Source organism: Rhipicephalus microplus, chromosome 6 (genome assembly GCF_043290135.1).
Source record: "Rhipicephalus microplus isolate Deutch F79 chromosome 6, USDA_Rmic, whole genome shotgun sequence".
NCBI lineage: Eukaryota > Metazoa > Arthropoda > Arachnida > Ixodida > Ixodidae > Rhipicephalus > Rhipicephalus microplus.
In genome coordinates, this window is record NC_134705.1 from 139,092,596 (window position 1) to 139,112,018 (window position 19,423).

The 19,423-nt window shown below is 45.6% G+C and overlaps 1 protein-coding gene across 1 annotated transcript in view; it reads right to left on the bottom strand.

Moving 5' to 3' along the window:
• Nucleotides 1-259: 259 nt before the first annotated feature.
• Nucleotides 260-19,423, bottom strand: part of LOC119167312 (papilin) — an 86,416-nt gene continuing 67,252 nt past the window's right edge. Inside the window, exons 19-23 of the mRNA XM_037418781.2 lie at nucleotides 17,042-17,128; nucleotides 16,430-16,465; nucleotides 14,006-14,179; nucleotides 2,525-2,584; nucleotides 260-558 (exon numbers count right to left, since the gene is read on the bottom strand). Of these exons, the coding sequence (XP_037274678.2) occupies nucleotides 356-558; nucleotides 2,525-2,584; nucleotides 14,006-14,179; nucleotides 16,430-16,465; nucleotides 17,042-17,128 (560 nt within the window). The 3' untranslated portion in view covers nucleotides 260-355. The remainder of the gene's footprint in view (nucleotides 559-2,524; nucleotides 2,585-14,005; nucleotides 14,180-16,429; nucleotides 16,466-17,041; nucleotides 17,129-19,423) is intronic.

Genomic DNA, 19,423 nt, shown 5'->3' on the forward strand with positions numbered 1-19,423 from the left:
GCTAAAGTGTGTACAAATTTGAAAATTATACATAGGCAGGAGTGTATATAGGGGGCGTCCGAAACGTATATATATTGCTAAGAATATGCACATACTGATTGTATCTCATGTGGCTTGCATGAATGCAGCCAGGCTTAGGCCATTTGTTACAAGAGTGACATTGCTTTAACTTTCAAGCTGTCAAGGACACTTGCAAGAATTACTTCCAGGTGCATTTCAATTTTACAATTGTGTTGCTCAAGACAGTACAATGCAAGAATTCCGGTACCTGTTGACGCTTTTATTTTCGTGGAGCTATTGAAGTCGCACTTCTCACGAATACATCCTCTTCCACTCTAAACATGCTCCCTTTTTCTTAGGCGCGGGGAATGACGCCAAAGACCTTCAGGCACTTCTTCTCGCAGGCATCGAAGGTGAGGAAGTTGTTGGCGTTGCCTCCGCAGCCTCCGTAGATAAACTGCTCGCATTTCTTCGTCTCCGTGTTGTAGAAGAAGCGTGGCATGTACGCCTTGCAGTGTCCCGAGTCGGCCGGGTAGGTACACACTTCAGGTGGTGCAACTGTGGAATAATGTAGCGGGAACATAAGTAGCGAGTTCCGCTATAAAATAGTAAAAAAAGACATTGCAAAAGTAAAAGAAAAAGCTATGATTCAGCCAATACCGTGACTTCCGTGGAACTCAAGAGAGAGAAAAAAAGAAGTGCTAAGCCCGAGCAATATAATATTCAGTACGAAGGTGCCAAAATTGTCTAGGGGGTCGTCTTTCTCCAATATGCAAAAATGATGAAACAAACAGATGATAGAGGATAATATTTGTGGTTTATGAACTGTATAGTATTGATTTGCACTTGAATAAAAAATATCAAGTGTACGAAAAATTACTATTTGTGTCGATGGGATCCAAGCCCTCTGTTTTAGAATATCGTGTGTGTTACTCTGCGAAGTGCGTTAAGATGGACAGGGACTTTCTCGTCAACATTTTTGTGTGGTCTTTGCGTTAGCTGAAAACTTGGGAGTGTTATAGCTTCAGTGGCAAGTGGGGATCACTCTTTCTTTTTCAGACAGCGTTACGGGGCACATGATCTTCTCACGAGGAAGCGCTTGGCAAAAACAGCCTCGCATGCTACCTAAGGTGTTAACTGCATCGGCAAAAATGTCTCACTCTGCATGTAGGAAAAATGGATTTGTCACACATGCCTGTTCTACTTTATTTATAACTGATGATGCCCACACATATGTCGCTTTCCAGTCTTCGACATATGTTACAAGTTCAAGTACTTGATGTTGCCGAATCAGAACGCTCTATGAGCCGTTCTAAGGGGACCACAACCATCTAGGACATGCGCGCCTGCATGTGCTCTTATCCAAGCCTGGGCTGTTTTCCAGCCTTCTCACTATAGTGGATCGCAGTTTGGTTGGCCGCCTCTACGGTCGAACCCTTGCTACTGTGATGTGCGGTGGCTAAAACGCGTTCTTGGGACATGGTTGGTGCATAGTCTACTAAAAATGGATGCACAACGAAACAAGAACGCGCAACACTGGTCGATTTTTAAATGTTCCATAAATAAAACATGAAGCTTCTCTCAACGATGTATCGGGATTACACTATTCTTTGCACTGCAGCGTCGTGTGCGTGTGCACTCCGTTTCTTCCGAATATAAAGTGACCCTAAAAAAAGTAAAAAAAAAACGGGTGGCCCATGAAGTGTTGGAAGCTTTATGCTTAAATAAGAACGGTGTCCGGTGTGTCAGCGTGCTGTTCGTGAATTTATATTGGAACGAACTAATCACTTTGGACAAATATTGATAACGGAAAGTTGTCTGACACTCTGTTACAGTGATTATCAACGTGACTCACACATGCTCTTGAAAGTACCTAAGACGCAATGTTCTTTCCTATAATTAGGTTGTTAGTTGGCACCAGCCCTGCATTTTCTAGCCCTTTTGTCCTCGTGCCTGCAATTCCGATTAGGCGATGATGCTCAGGGAACTTTTCAACCTTTTCTATATTCTCAGGGAGACTTAGATTGACAGTTACTTCAAGTGAATTTGGGGCGTTTCCGCCGTGTTCCAACTGCTGCTGTATGCAGTTGTTCTTGCGTCAATATTGTTCCCTAAACATTGGTTATAGTGTCATATTACTGTAGAAACAATGGCAGAACCTCTGCTGTGGAGTCAATGACTCTGGTGCTTCGCCGCTAAGTAGGAGGAGGTCATTTCAATAGCCGGCCACAATGACTGCATTTTGATAGAAGTATATATGTCGCGCACAATACTTCCGTGTCCTATAGGACTGAACTGAAAACAGTGAACTTCGGGGTATGTCCAACAACAAAATGAATGAAATAATCTGGACCTCAGAACTTTATCTCTTGATCACAAACATTACACGTGTGTATTGGGGCAAATATGCACAAGCAGAATTAGAAGGTAGCATAAACGTCCCCCTTCAGTGCTTCATTACGCTATTGTATGACTAGATAAACCCATTCATACTTAACGTACGATGACCTTTGCAGGTACTTACATGGATGGAGTGGAAATTCGAAGGCAGTAACCTCCTCCGCAGCATTCTGCTCCAGGGATGCTGTATGGGCAGAGTAAGTAAAAGAAGCTTATCTATCTATCTATCTATCTATCTATCTATCTATCTATCTATCTATCTATCTATCTATCTATCTATCTATCTATCTATCTATCTATCTATCTATCTGTTACATGACATCCGCAACGAAAGAGCATCATAGACGACGAAGACGTTGAAAGCGACCGTGCTCGTGTTGTTGTTGCTGCTGTTCTTTCATCTTGGCTGCAGCTGCCTCTGACTCTCCCTGTATATTTTGTAAATATATTTATTTCCTTCATTCTCTCACCCCCGTGACATTTGGTGGTGGTCCGGGGTACAACACGATGTAACGGAGCGCCGCAGTGGCCGACGCTTGGATTTTTCCACCATGGCAAACCAGGGACCGGCTCCCGCCGAGGGGACTACAAAAGCAACTGTTGTCCTTCCGCAGCTAAAAGATCCTGGCACGTTCTGTGGCACGGATGATGTCGACATCGAAGAATGGTTGTCGTTGTACGAACGTACAAGTAAGAATTACCGCTGGGATGAAACTTTTATGTTAGCCAATATCCTGTTCTACTTGAAAGGAACAGCAAAAGTGTGGTTCGAGAACCAGGAAGATTAAATTGGAAGCTGGGATTCATGCAAAGAAAAGATGCGCGCCCTTTTCGGCAAGTCTGTGGGTAGAAAGCCAGCGGCCAAGAAGGAGTTGGCATCTCATGCGCAAACGTCATCAGAGTTCTACGTGACTTACATACAGGACGTGCTTGTCCTTTGCCGAAAAGCGGACAATGGTATGCGGACAACCAAAGCGAAAACCTTCCGGCGCGCCCTTGCAATCCAGCCGAGTTGAGGACTGCTCACGATCGTCCGCTTTGTTTCAACTTCCACCGTATCGGACACATGGCCCGCTATTGTAAGACTCGGTGGTATTGGCATCAGGCATCCTATGAGTACCCCCATCGGCCAGAGAGGGATCATGAACGCTTTCAAACTTACCGGGAGTCACCTCAGGCCACCAGTGAAGACGTTCATTCTATGCCGCCATATCGTCGTCGCTCTCCATCTCCGCATGCTCACCAGTCCCGTTCACCGCTCTCCCGTCGCCCATCGTCTCGCTCGCCCCAATTTCGCCGACCAACGTCGCCGACTGACCACCTGCCGCGGGGAAACTGATGCAGTTCCTGGAGGTGATGCTGCATCGACCACTTGCCCGCCAAATCCTCTGACCATGCTGCCGACTTGACGCAACCTTATTGACGTTAAAGTAGATGACACACCCGTTGTTGCACTTGTGGACACAGGGGCTCACATATCAGTGATGAATTCAGAACTTCGTTGCCGCCTTTGGAAAGTTTTAACGCCACCCACAGTGTCACTCATCCAGGTCACCGACGGCGACACGTTTCCCGTGCTTGGATTGTGCTCCGCGCGTATAAGTGCGACTGATCGCTCCACGACAGTGCTGTTTGCTGTGCTCAAGAAATGTTCCGATGAACTTATCCTCGGCATGGACTTTTTATCCGCCCACTTTGCCCTTATTGATTGTGAAACCGGCATGCTTCAACTTGATTTACCGTGTTACTATGACGACCCAACACCAGCTCAACCCCGTCTGTGTTCTGCAGATCACGTTCGCCTAGCTCCTCAAGCCGTTACTTACGTGAACCTGAGATCTGTCCCTCCTGTTTCCGATGGTGACTACATCTTGACACCTATTGCTGACGTTTTGCTGGCCAAAAATGTTGGCGTGCTTCACACACTTTTGACAGTCACGGGAAATACAGCATCTCTTCCGATCCTAAACTTCAGCTGGTGCGTTCAATTGATTCCAGATGGTATGACTTTGGCAAAAGATTTTTCTATAGAGCCTGCCATTTCGGTGATCGTGGTTGAATCTTCTTCGTCCTCTGCTCCGTTTTCATCCTCGAAGAGCACAGCGGATGCCACTATCGACAAGATGATCGCTCCAGACCTTCTTCCATCGCAGACAGCTGACATCCGGCACCTGCTGAAATCCTACCGCGACATCTTTGATTTTGATGACCGCTATTTGCGTCAGACATCCTTTGTAACTCATAAGATAAACACTGGAGACGCCAGCCCCATCCAACGACGTCCTTATCGCGTGTCTAATGCTGAGCGACAAGTTATCCAGCACGAAGTTGAAGAAATGGTCACAAAAGACGTCATCGAACCTTCCTGTAGTCCATGGGCATCGCCGGTCATGCTAGTCAAGAAGAAGGATGGCAGCTGGCGCTTCTGCGTACACTACCGTCACTTAAACAAAGTAACACGTATGGACGTGTATCCACTGTCGCGGATTGACGATGCTCTCGACTGCCTACATGGGTCTGCCTACTTTTCATCTATCGACTTGCGATCAGGATACTGGCAGATTTCTGTTGATCATCGAGACCGTGAGAAAACCGCGTTCATCACACCGGATGGACTTTTCCAGTTCAAGGTTATGCCATTCGTATTTTGTAATGCGCCAGCTACATTTGAAAGGATGATGGACTCTCTCCTGCGTGGATACAAATGGACCACGTGCCTGTGCTATCTCGATGACGTCATCGTATTTTCACCTACATTCGAAAGCCCCCTTAGCCGCCTAACGGCTGTTCTTGAGGTTTTCCGGAAAGCAGGGCTTCAGCTCCACTCTTCCAAATGTCGCTTTGGCCGTCGGGAAATCACTGTGCTGGGCCACTTTGTCAGTGGTCAAGGCGTGCAACCTGTTCCTGACATAATTTGGGTTGTCAAAGATTTTCCCATACCACGTTCCGCAAAAGATGTACGGAGTTTTATCAGCCTTTGTTCTTACTTTCGATGTTTCGTGAAGAATTTTGCTGACATTGCCCGACCACTTACGGAGCTACTAAAGAAGGACATGCCTTTTTATTGGGGTAGTGACCAAGCAACTGCCTTCAGCACCCTTACAACATTACTTACTTCCCCACCCATCTTGGCCCATTTCGACCCGTCAGCCCATACTGAAGTTCGTACCGATGCCAGCGGACATGGAATTGGTGCTGTTCTCGCCCAGTGGCAATGAGGACAGGATCGTGCCATTGCTTATGCCAGTCGCCTCCTTTCCCCTTCGGAGAGCAAGTTTACCATTACAGAGCGTGAGTGCCTCGCACTAGTCTGGGCAGTCAGAAAATTTCGACCATACTTATTTGGCCGCACCTTTTCGGTAATTACAAATCACCAGGCCTTGTGCTGGCTGTCGTCCCTTAAAGATCCAACAGGACGACTTGGCCGTTGGGCCTTGAAACTACAAGAATACAGCTTCGACGCGGCATACAAATATGGCCTAATGTACCAGGATGTCGACTGTCTATCCCGCCACCCCGTTGACCCACCTGACCTTTCAGCACATGATTCTGACCCTTGTGTCTTCGCCATGTCGGCTTTGACCGACATACGCAAGGAACAGCTCAGCGATGTCCACTTGCGGTCTATCATGCAGAGTCTACGCTTGCCCCACGTAGACCCGTCGCTACACTTGTTCGTTCTACGCGATGGCATTCTTTACCGACGTAACACCAGTGCCGAAGGACCAGACCAAATACTCGTAGTTCCTGCGACACTCCGTTCCACTGTACTTGAACAACTTCATGACGCCCCAACCGCGGGACATCTCGGGGTCACGCCCACGTACGATCGCGTGCGGAGTAGATTATTCTGGCCAGGCCTTTACCGTTCTGTGCGCCGATACGTTGCTGCATGTGAGTCCTGCCAGTGCTCCAAACATTCAACCTTGCCACCAGCTGGTCCTCTACAACCAATAGACATACCTACCGTTCCCTTCTACCGCGTTGGTCTTGATCTCGTTGGACCATTTCCTACTCCTCTCACTGGAAAGAAGTGGATAGCCGTAGCCGCTGATTACGCCACAAGATACGCTATCACACGAGCGCTACCGACAAGCTGTGCCACTGACGTCGCGGACTTGTTGCTTCATGACGTACTTCTTCACCATGGCACTTCTCGACAGCTGCTGACTGATCGAGGTCGCTCATTTCTTTCAAAAGTAGTAAGTGACATCCTTCGCTCGTATTTGACGCGTCACAAGCTCACTACGGCCTATCACCCACAAACAAATGTTCTTACCGAGCGCCTAAATCAAACATTGACAACAATGCTCTCCATGTACGTTTCCAAAGAACACCTTGATTGGGATAGTACTTTGCCTTATGTGACATCTGCATATGATTCGTCACGCCACGACACCGCTGGCTTCTCCCCCTTCTATTGTTCGGCCGCCATCCAGCGTTACCCTTCGAGACCCTTCTCCCAACAACTACGCAAACGGTTACAGAGTACGCCAGGGTGCCACCGCTCGGGCTCAAGTGGCCCGCCAAATCGCACGGGAACGTCTTCTTGGCTCACAGCTCTCCCAGAAGGCCCGCTACGATAGCCATCACAGAGTAGTTTCCTACTCTTCAGGTTCATTGGTCCTCCTCTGGACTCCATGCCGCCACGTTGACCTCTCTTCGAAGCTCCTGTCTCGCTACTCGGGGCTTTACAAGGTTTTACGCCAGCTTACCAAGGTCACATACGAGATTGCTCCGTTGGACAGTCAGTCGTCGACGTCCGCACCCGCTACTGACGTCGTCCACGTGACCCGCCTCATACCGTACATATCCGCACATAATCCTACTCTCCTTTAGGCGCTGAGACAGCGCTGTCAACAGCGGGGGGTTATATGTTACACGACATCAGCAACGAAAGAACATCATAGACGACGAAGACGATGAAAGCGACCATGCTCGTGTTGTTGTTGCTGCTGTTCTTCCATCTTGGCTGCAGCTGCCTCTGGCTCTCCCTGTATATTTTGTAAATATATTTATTTCATTCATTCTCTCACCCCCGTGACATATCTATCTATCTATCTATCTATCTATCTATCTATCTATCTATCTATCTATCTATCTATCTATCTATCTATCTATCTATCTATCTATCTATCTATCTATCTATCTATCTATCTATCTATCTATCTATCTATCTATCTGTCTATCTATCTATCTATCTATCTATCTGTCTATCTATCTATCTATCTATCTATCTATCTATCTATCTATCTATCTATCTATCTAGCCGCCGACGTCAGGTGCTCTTGTGTTCACCCCCTTAACTGGGATTAAATCAAAAGTAATATGAAAGCTTAAGATGGTTCTACGAATACGACGCGCTGGTCATAACGTGATTAACGTTACAATCCCGTCGAGTACATCATTAAACACTTTCCTTAAGACAGCGGTACATAACTGCGGATGGGTATATATATGCCACTGGAATGCGGATACGTGCTACAGGTGGTAGATACTTTGTCTACCCAGGAACGGCGAGATCACACATGTACAATTGTAACGCGTGAGCGTTAAGAACAAGCTGACATCGGCAGTATTGGCCTGACGAATGCAAAGAAAAATTGTTATCAACCGGGAATCGAACCGTAGCATTCTGCAAGGATATCAAATAATCTACCACAGAGCCATGCCAGGTCTCGGAATGACTCTTTAAAGGAACGCTAATATTCCTCAAATATCAATAGCGGTTGCAGTACTGGCTGTACACTTTTAAAAATGTTATATATGTACTCCTAAGACACAGCCGTGATGTAGGGTGAACGTCAATTGTAGTTAGGCCCCATATCCTGAAGTTGATTTGTGTAGCAGTATTCAGGGCTACAGTCCTGGCGAGCACCAGCGCTTCATATCAGCTACCGCTTGTGGTGTTGCATGCATATTGCTGTTGGCATCGTCAAGCAACTTCAGAATCTGCTAATGTAAACCATATACAGCTGTTCAACGTATCTCTGAGCGTGCATTCGCACATATATTTAGCGCCATATCGCAATGCTTCGCCGAATGAAAAATTACAACACAGTCACCTTCTATCCACTTGTTTCGCATAAAATGATTCGCAAGGTACGTGGGATCTGCGAAGTTTTATTTACTTATCATTGAAGTTTACATTTCGTTTGCTGTTAGTTCTATTGAACGTATTATTTCTTGTCATTTTGTATTTTAATCATTGAGCCCCCTTGGCACTTCATTCACTATAACGCCTCCCTCCTTGCGCATCTCACTCTGAGCACCGTTCGTAATGTGAAGCTGCAACAGATACTGGTTCGGTCAAATGCATTGTGATTCCCGCACGTTGATATTGTGCTGCTTAACAAATGGAGGGAGATAAATGAAAGGATTGAAACACAAAAGCTGAGAAAGTGTCCGTGAGAGACGTGATAGGCTGACTTTTACTGGTGCCTACCATGCGACTTAAGTACATGTGACCTATACTCTACTCTCATTACTCTAATTAGGAGGAAGAAGAAGTTGTTACAGAGAACAGCCTCTGCTTCGAGCTCTGTGAGTTTTCTCATTCTTTTGCCAAGATTTTTCAATAATCGACACACCTCAGAGGGACGTTCCCCCTTAGAATGGGGTATCAAAACCCTATCCAGCAACCGGGACCGGGCCGACCACATTATAGTGCGCCTGACGCAAGTTCTCACCCCGGCTCAAGCGTGGTCCACGTTGACAATTCTGATGACTCCTCCATTGAAGATATGGCTTCGGACAGCGACTACGTGGTCGTACCAAGCCGACGCCTGAAGAGGGAAATCAGCCGGACATCGCTGACTGGCCGGCAAGCACAGACAAAGGCGAGTAGCATGCGGTCGTACACCATTTCGTATGTGCCGACATCGAAGACAGGCATCTTGAACTCTCTAAATAAGCAGAGCCTGTCGGAGTACTTTGAGCTCATCGCTCCAGGGAAAGTCGTAGATATACGCATAAATACTCGAACGAACACACTGTCCGTGGAGGTCACTACGAAAACCTTATTAAACACGCTGAAAGCGATTGTTCAATTAGGAAACATTCCGGTTCGCGCATTCTCCGCGTACGACGAAGAAACGACAACAGGAGTTATATACAATGTGGATGAGAAGATAACAGACTCAAGTCTCGAGAAACTGCTGTCATCTTCGGCTCCCGTGCTTGGTTTCTACCGCTTTGGACGCACGCGATGTGTTAAAGTAGTGTTTCAGTCGAAGACGCTACCCACACATGTAAAAGTTGGGTACGTGAGGCACTCGGTACGTCCTTACGTACCACAACCTCTGCAATGTCATAAATGCATGAGATTTGGGCACGTTAGTGCAGTTTGCAAGGGTGCAGTAACCTGCAAGCATTGCGGTGGCCTTCATGATGGTGATAACTGCAACGCTGTGGCCAAATGCCCAAACTGCTCAGGCGCCCACGACGCAACATCAAAGGAATGTCCCAAAATGAGAAATGAAATTAGTATCCTGAAGAAGATGGTTCGAGACCACTCCACTCACAGAGAAGCTGCAAGGGCTGTTCGGCGCCGTAAACATCGTTCGCGACACCGACGCAAACGAAGCAGCATGCTCATAGCTTATCGAATTCGACACACAAAACTGTGCCCTCATCACCTACTAGCTTACTTTTGTCGGCCAGAAAGGAGGATACAGAGGCTCAAATGCCAAGACAGTCCACGCAAGTACAATGTAACCAGTCATTGGCTCTCGCCACGTCGGAGACTCAGTGGCCTTCACTACCGTCAAGAGCTACGGTAGCGCCATCATCACATAGTGCCCCTACCCCCAATGAAGAAAACAAGAACGTGGACAGCGCAGATGTCAAGGCTATGCTTAAAAGTTTAATAGGTTTGCTGCGTAAGATCCTCAGCAACCTAAACACTCCCGCTGCTAAGGCGGCTGTGCAGCTACTTGAGGTTTTGGAGCCTCTTCTACTGGTTCTTCAGTAAGTAAACATGGCATTGATGTTCGAAGAACGCATGCGCCTGTCGCTTGTTATGCAATGGAATGCTCGTGGCCTACGTGGCCGTCTGTCAGACTTCAGACAATGGGTTTTTATATGTCAATTTCCTGTTATAGTTATAAGTGAACCGAATATGGTTTAAACTTTTTCTATATCTGGATATATCCAGATTTGGTTCCGCAGTGATCAACGCACGAGCAAAGTTCTCGTTTGTATACGCCGTGATTTGACGTTCTTGAGACATGAAGTCGCGTCGCATACCAGCAATGATTACGTGAGCCTGACCATAACACATAAAAAGCGGACATTCTCAGTAATAGAACGATACATACACCCAAGCGCACAGATCGACTGCTTCCACCTGGGGTCCATTCTTCAAGCAGCACAAAGGCCACACATTGCGATTGGCGATTGTAATGCACATCATCCTCTCTGGGGTAGCACTACAATGATGGTCTTGCCACTAATGAGCCTCTTACTACCATTGCGCCTCCATCGTCGGACGGGCGCCTTGATGTGCGTTTGACAATGCATGAGCTTGACGCTGCGATTTCTTCCGCCCGCCGATCATCGGCACCAGGACCTGACGGAATCACGTATGCTGCACTCAACCACCTGGATACAGAAGCACGACGTATCCTGTTATCTCATTATAACACTTCATGGGAGTCAGGAGAAGTCCCAGCTAATTGGAAATGAAGTCGCAATATTGCATTCCTTAAGCCGGGGAAGTGTCCTCGTACTTTCCTCCTACAGACCAATCGCCTTAGCCAGCTGCGTCGGGAAAGTAATGAAAAGAATGGTACTGTCAAGATAAGAGTGGCTTCTAGAGAGCAACAACTCCTTTTTTGCATTTATGAACGGCTTCAGAAGAGGCCGATCTACAATTGATGGTGTGGTCGACTTGATCACCAGCGTTGAAGAGGAAAGAAGCCGACGCAGACTGGTGGCGGCGGTCTTCCTAGACTTTAAGGGTGCCTACGATAATGTGCTACATTATGCGATCCTAGACGCACTGGAAGATTTGGACATCGGTGGACGACTGTATGCTTGGATTTTTAGCTACCTTAGGGACCGCGCCATTTACATGACGACAAATAACGGAGACACCGATCGATATAAGGTTCATCGTGGTGTTCCCCAAGGAGTAGTTCTCAGCCCGATCCTATTCAATGTCACAATGATCGGCCTAGGAGCAGAACTTCCCAGCACGGTGAAGATCAGTGCATACGCTGATGACATATGCATATGGGCATCCGGAACTACCCGTCCGCAATTGCGAGCTCGACTACAGCGTTCACCGACGATCACGTACAAATATCTACGACGTCAGGGGCTCACCCTTTCAATCGACAAATGCGCAGTGCTTGCGTTCACGCGCAAGCATATGTCGCAATACCCGATATTTATTAATGGGACAGCGATACCTGCTGTAACGCACCACAAATTCCTTGGGGTTGTCGTACACAGAGATCTATCGTGGACGAGGCATGTCACAGTACTTAAATCTAAATTGAAGAGCTTTACTCTCGTTCTTCGCCACGTAGCAGGAGCAAGATGGGGCCCATCAGAATCATCGCTACTTCAATTGTATAATGCTCTATTCTTGGGATACATTCGATACAGCATGTCGGTGCTCTCCAATATGAGACCTAGCTGTGTGAAGACGCTAGAGAGTGTTCAAGCTCAATGCTTACGAAGATGCTTGGGTCTACCGCGCTATACTTCAACAAATGGGACAATCGCAGAGGCTCGGGCTTGTCTCATCAGTGTATACATGCTCTGCGAGCCACTTAGAATTCACCTCCGATTGCTGAGCCGACACAGACAGCACCCACTGTCAGTACTACCAGCCACTCACCCAGATTGCAGTTTCTCCAGAGTAATATTGCGGCATGAGAATATTATACCATCAAAGTTTCCCCGCCAAAGGCCCCTGCAGTGCCTCCATGTGTCCTGCCTAAACCACCTGTTTGTTTTACGATACATGGAATTACGAAGAAGTCGCTCATTTCTTCTGTTGGCCTCAGGCATCTGACCCTATATCACTTTATACAACGTACAGTGATTCTCTACACGTGTACACCGACGGATCCACCACGCTAAACACCTCCGCCACAGCCTTTGTCATCCCAGACATGGATATCGCTCGACGATTCAAAATGGACCATAAAACTACATCAACTGCTGCAGAGCTTGTCGCTATCCGGGAGGCAATAAGATTTATTTCCGGAGAGCGACTTCGAGCCCGGACGATTTTCTGTGATGCCAAGCCCGCTTTGCAAACCATTAATTGCATCATGAAGCAAGGTCCATATTACAGCTTGGCAATAGAAATCACAGAACTTATTCAGGTTACTTCAACAAATGGCCATCTTATCACTTTTCAGTGGATTCCCGCTCATTGCGTCATGATGGGAAACGAAGAGGCAGACGCTGAAGCTAAAAATACCTTAAGCAGTGCCCCTAAAGTACGCATTGCGTTTTCACGAGCTGACACGAACGCCCTGCTTCGCTGCGTGATGCGCAGCTACACATTTCAGCACTGGACCAAACCGGAACGGCGACCCCAGCGACTTCACAAATGGGACCCGGAAATGAGGTTCCGCATGCCCCCTATATTGAAACGGCAACTCACAAGTATGATCCACCGCATTCGTCTTGGTGTGGCGTACACAAGACGTTACGCACATATCATCGGTCGCAGTGACAGCGGTCCTAATTGTGAACACTGTGATGTGCCAGAAACGCTTGAGCACATATTTTGTGTCTACCCAGCATACGCACGTGAACTACAAACACTGATTTGTTCTACTGAACTATATCGCAGTAGGTCATTAACTGATGAGATCGTGTTGGGCCCTTGGCCAGACACCAACAGTGCAACTGCGGTCACAAGAGCAGTTATAACTTTTTTAGATACAACTGCACTATATGCGCGGCTACAAAATGTGTCTCAGCTAGAAAGAACACTACATACTCACATCTCTATCTCACCATCGTCATTCATTCATCTTTCTTTTCCCCTTTCCCTTCCCCCAGTGTAGAGTAGCAGGCTAGAGCAAGCTATCGCTCGAGCCGACCTCTCTGTCTTTCTGTAAATAAACTTATCTCTCTCCCTCTTACTCTCATTAGTTTTTGTCCAAAACCTAATGCGTTTTAATTGCAGGTAAATAATCTGCTATGTGAGCTAAATAGATCAGAATTTTACTCATCCTGTTTTGCTAATCAAGGCGAGGCTTATTGGTTATTCATAAATTGAAAATGGCATTTATTGTAAACGACAATGCGCAAAGCTCCGCTCAATTTTGAGGTGAACTCTGATCTGACGGGATAAAGAGTTTACCACTTTATGGATGCTCATAGAACATCCCGCATCGCTGAGCCATTCATTTAAGTTTGTGGCCCTAGAGCTCCATGAGTTTTCTGAAGCGTTCACTTTCCTTGGAAGCGCAGTGTCCGATGCGTATCTACAGACAGAAATGAATACATGATGTTTGTTTTTGACAGATAACAACACGATGACATAACTAAAATTGTGGTTTCGTAACGCTTTGATGATTTCATATATTCAGGAGGGATTTGAAGTGGGCTTTAGAAAAGGTTCTTGGTCACATACCCCAGCAGGTGTTTTTACACTCCTCGATAGTTACGAAATTGTTGCCGTTGCCCCGACATCCTCCGTAGACGAACTTCTTGCAAGTATTGGTGACGTTGTCGAAGTAATAGCGAGGATAGTGGCCGCCACACGGTCCTGGCTCCCTGGTCTGGTTGCACACAGGGTTCACTGTCCCTGCAACATTCCCAGTGCGCATGATGTCCTACAGTGCGACAAAATAAACGCGGTGTATGGTTGGAGTGTAGCGTTATATTGTAACAACAAAAATTGTCGCAAAAATTTAAAAGGGATCGTGCTATCGGAAACTTTTTTCTTATCTTTCGCTTCTCTTGACGTTTTTTGTTTCTTTTGTCACACACGAGCGAATCAGTAGTTGAGGTTCTAGCTTCAAAATGGATATCAGCGGTGAAACATCACTAGCGTCAACGCAATTTCGGAAATTTCCATGTTTCATGAGGCTTTCCCGGTCCTGCAGCGTAATATAAAATGCGTGTTTTTTTTGTTCAATGGGAGAGCTCATTAGCGGGTAATTCAAGTTCATTTCAGGCTTGCTCAATTTAAAGCTTGATCAATCTGTAGCTAAAACAGAACTAAGGTAGATGTATGGCTAACTAAAACACAACGTGGAAGTTTTATAAGCTGGAATTGCGTCAAATTTCGTCGAACTCAATTTATATTATGAAACGTACGCCACTTTCTGGCGTTTGTGGCAAATTATCGGGTGAGATAGCTAACCTAGAGGGCACAAAGCTATAGGAGTATCTGCGCTAAGCACTGCTTCTAAATATTGATTGACTCCCTAGTGGTATCAGAGTCTTAGTTTTTTTTTTCGGTGCACAACACGGTGTAAAACATTTTTGGTGCACAACCTGGTCAACGTCACTTAATTTCAAGAAACCTGTGCTGCTACGCGTAAGCAATAAAAAACAACCTTTCTTATATACGTGTAATATTAGTAATGGCGCCGTCACAGAAGCCACGGAGTACATACATTTCGGAATAACAATCTCCAACAAACTTACATGGTCGTCCCACATCGAATACATCTGTAGAGCGTCTACTTGAAAACTTGGCTTACTTAGGCACAAACTGAGAAATGCGCCCCCTGATGCAAAGTTTCTCGCCTACAAAACCTATGTTTCGCCTAAAGTTGGATACGCGAGCGTAGTTTGGGATCCTCACTACAAAAAAAGATGTGCATGGGCTCGAGATGGTACAGACGCGGGCAGTACGCTTCATATTTAACAAATACAAAATAACAGTTTAACCATCGCCTCTTATGCTTGCAAATAAAGTTCCTTCCTTAGAGAAGCGCAGGAAAATATCAAGACTTAAATTTTTGTTTTTGCTTTATCACAACGAGCTTAATGTGAATGCGCGTGCGTACCTTCAGCTATTTACGTCACGCACGCCGAGAAATCAACATGGACCTAATCTACTTTCTCATCAAACATGTACTAATCTTGCCAAGTACTCTTTTTTTTCACGAACCGTTTCCGATTGTAATTCACTGCCTAACAATATTGTCTTTTTAAAATCTTGCAAGTTCATTTGAAAGTGGGCTACTTACCCATCTGAGGATAGACTAAACGACTGAGTGTTCGTGGGACTTTTTATTCTTTCTCAACGCTTTTTTTATTTTTTTGTATTTCGTTATTATTTACTGTTTTCTTTAATAATTGGTACTTGATAGGTTGAGAATACCGCATTAACACTCCAAACGTATTTAGGGAAGAGCTTTTGTTGTTGTTGTTTTCTATTTTTTTCCTACAGTTGCCAGCTGTTGTATGTTTTGCACTCTATTATGGAAGAAATTGAAGTGGAAGGATGTGTGTGTGTGTGTATGTGTGTGTGTGTGTGTGTGTGTGTGTGTGTGTGTGTGTGTGTGTGTGTGTGTGTGCGTGCGTGCATGCGTGCGTGTGTGTGTGTGTGTGCGTGCGTGCGTGTGTGTGTGCGTGCGTGCGTGCATGTGTGTGTGTGTGTGTGTGTGTGTGTGTGTGTGTGTGTGTGTGTGTGTGTGTGTGTGTGTGTGTGTGTGTGTGTGTGTGTGTGTGTGCGCGTGTGTTTTAAATCCTATATATGTGTCCCTCTCTTGTAAACTGTAATATCTTGTTGTCTAGTTAGGCTGAACTGAATATTTTTTGTAATCTTTCTAGATATGCGATAGATTCTATTGTGATCTTGTGTTTCCTTCGGCTACGTCTGTGCTTGTTACCCTACATTTGTATAATTTTCCCACCGGCGTGGTTCCTTGTAACTGCAGTATACTATAATTAAAATGAAACAGTTAAAGGAAACGAGCTTTAAAAGAAAACTTTTCAGCTAAAGTTCCGCCCGAGTGGCGTTGTCACGCTACCACAGGGCAGTTATTACTTTAAAGCGTGTTTTACTCTCTCTTTTACAGCCATAACATTTTACACTTACCGACTGTAGTGATGAGCTTGCCCCTGTAAAAGTCATCTGGAATAAAAGATATGGCCATGTAATTATTGCCACGCATGATTTCAAAATTACGTGCGAGCCGTACTTCAACATCTATCGAGATAACCCATGATAGCGTTACATCAGGACTTACACACATCTGTGGCGATCTGATATTTGAGTCGAAATGCACGCGAACTTTAATTGCTCACCCGCTTAGGTGCCGAAACGATATCATTGTGTAGCCAAGCAACACAAGGGGCATGGCAAGGAAACAACCTTAGAATCGCGAAAGTTCACGCCGATCTACGTACAAATTTTGAAGCAGGCACGTCGAACGAACTTTGACTGGATCTGCTCCACCATTGGCTGAATATCACCGTGCTCAACGTTCGTGCACGTCACAGGTAATCAAATATTTTATAAAAGGCAGGTTGATAGCACCATATTGTTCCAGCAAAGCCCTCCCAGAAGTCGCGCTGATCACCACGCTATTAAAAAAATTTAATCAAAGGTCCGCATAGCCGCTGTACCACAAAGGGCTGTAAAGCCACGCCAATATATTGTCGTGCGAGTCAGATAGATCGCTGAACAATAATCTCCAAAGACACTCACAATCGTCCCACGATGGGTAGACGTACGTCGTCGAGGCTGGTGACGCACATGGTCCGCTGATGCATGGAGCTTCGTACTCAGTCTCAGCTGTAAAAAGTGGTTGTATCCACGATGCTCAAGTACAGCGTGGGGTTGGGGCGTGGGGTGCGTGGCGTACTGCTTATAATGCGCAATTTGTGAGTTCAAGTGTACTGAGAGTTCTAGCAAGCTATGTCATTCCTCTTAATATTGCAGAGTTACTTATTTGTTTCGTAAATGCGCAGGTGCGTTAAAGTGTGCGGTTCCTACATGCTACGTTCAAGAGATGATGCCTAGCCACTCCAAAATTACGATATTTTGTTTTTATTCAGTGGTAACAACACAGCAACTGATGAGGAAAAAGTTCAGTAGTAAGCACAAAAAGTAAGTGGATATTATGTGCCTTCTATTTTTTTCCTTTGTTTCCATGAATTCACTTGAGGTGTAACGTATGACTGATGTAAATAACTGCGAGTTCGTTCTGTTTACCACTAACGGGAAATCTACTGTAGGCACTGTGTTGTCAACATCCAAAGTGATGTCGACGGTGAAGCCGGGGTGGCGCTGGTGGTGTTCTGAGCTTTAGACTTATGTAAGCTTGCGAGAACTGTAGTGATGGTGCCCAGCAGTTGCGACACTCTCCGGGCTATCGGTGTCTGCATCTTGCTGAGAAGCAAACGAATAGCACTGACTATGGGGCTGACCATGCCCACAACTTGTCCATCTTTGTCCGTTAGTAGGTACAGATGAATTATCCCTCACCGTCGAAATATAATGTTCCTTGTTAGGTGCATGTCCCTTTAAGATTTCAAACCAAGCTTCAACTGCATTGGTGGTAGAAGTGTCCTTGTCCTTGTGGGCACGGCTACGTTTGCCTCACAAAGAAAACACGAGACAGCACGCACGTATAACGGTAAACTGCTACTGCTAAACGTTTGCTTCTGTGGAATTTGGATGTCTCTGTTTCACGACTGTCAGTGGTTTGCCAGTGCAGGTGGCTGGTTTTTCCTGAAGAGTTTTGTTAGATTTCAGAATTGGAGCCCACTGCGACTGTCCCATCGGAATCACATGCCGCGATACCGCACGTGATAGCGGCGTTTAGTGTTGCTTCATTATTCTAGAAATGTGGACACGTGCAGGCCGTGCTGGCATTCAGTTCGTGAAAAAGAAGTGAAGCCAACAAAAAGATGCGATGCGTGCAAATACGGTTATCGGTGGTGGTGTTGCATTATTAAGGGAAGACCGCTGGCGCCGCAGACAGTGCCAACTTTATACACGTGCACTTTCGAACACCACAAAACTTTCACGCTGAAGATTTCCGTAAAGTGTCTTGTATGATCTTTTAACACTACAGCTCTAAATAGCGCCGCAACGCCTCCGCAGTTAAACCATATTTACACCCGTGCATTACAAAAACCAAGTAACACTTGTGAACACAGTATAAAAGCGCTTTATCGCAGAGATCCGCCGCCTTACTGCCATATTGAGGTTGCCCCTTTTAAATACATGAGCTGGTGCGTCAATTTAGCAATGCCTACTGGTTCAAGGAGTTGACAATCTTCAGTAAATTGGATAAAAAACGACTTCAGTGTGTGAGTACAACGTACTTGCTGAGAACGCTCCTATTCCCTCCACCGTTCCACATTATGGGATGAGAATGAATAACGAAACAGTGGCGTGTAGTGTTGAAACGCACTTGTATCAGAATGGAACTAAATGTTTGCGATGTAGTAGAACGATGCAAAACTGATTTCTATTGAACCTGAATTACCACTGTGCAGATTACAACATATCTTAATGGCTCCGCCAGGAGGCCTGGCTTACACACTACACAGAAATGTATTTCCAATTTTGCGGTTTGCTGATCGTGCTTGATTTAGATGATATTAGAGAAACAGCGTTTTGCATTAAAAAAGAGACCGGAATTGTGTGCATTTACAATATATTTTCTTTTAATTTCATCTAAAACGTTGAATTATGTCCTCGCTATATCACTGTTTGACATTTTATTACGTTTTCACATTGACAGCACCTAACTTAAATTCTGACTCTTGAAAACAAGAAAATGGTGTTTCAATTGCTTTAAGCAATATATAATTTCTCCATCACACTTGTTAGACTTCGTTACATTCCTTCGAACGCCCTCCAGGAACAGTTTTATTCGTTCAATTCACGTTTTCCGAAAATGTGGTGCAAAGTGTGCTGACATATTTATGTCTCCGTTTAATTTCAGACATTTCAAACGCAAAGAACACCACAGTTCTCATGACGTGAGATGCTTCGAACAATTTGTATTAGCATATTTGTGCGCTGCGCTTTGACAGCCGAATTCGATTATTATGCGTCATACTTTACGCATCCTGA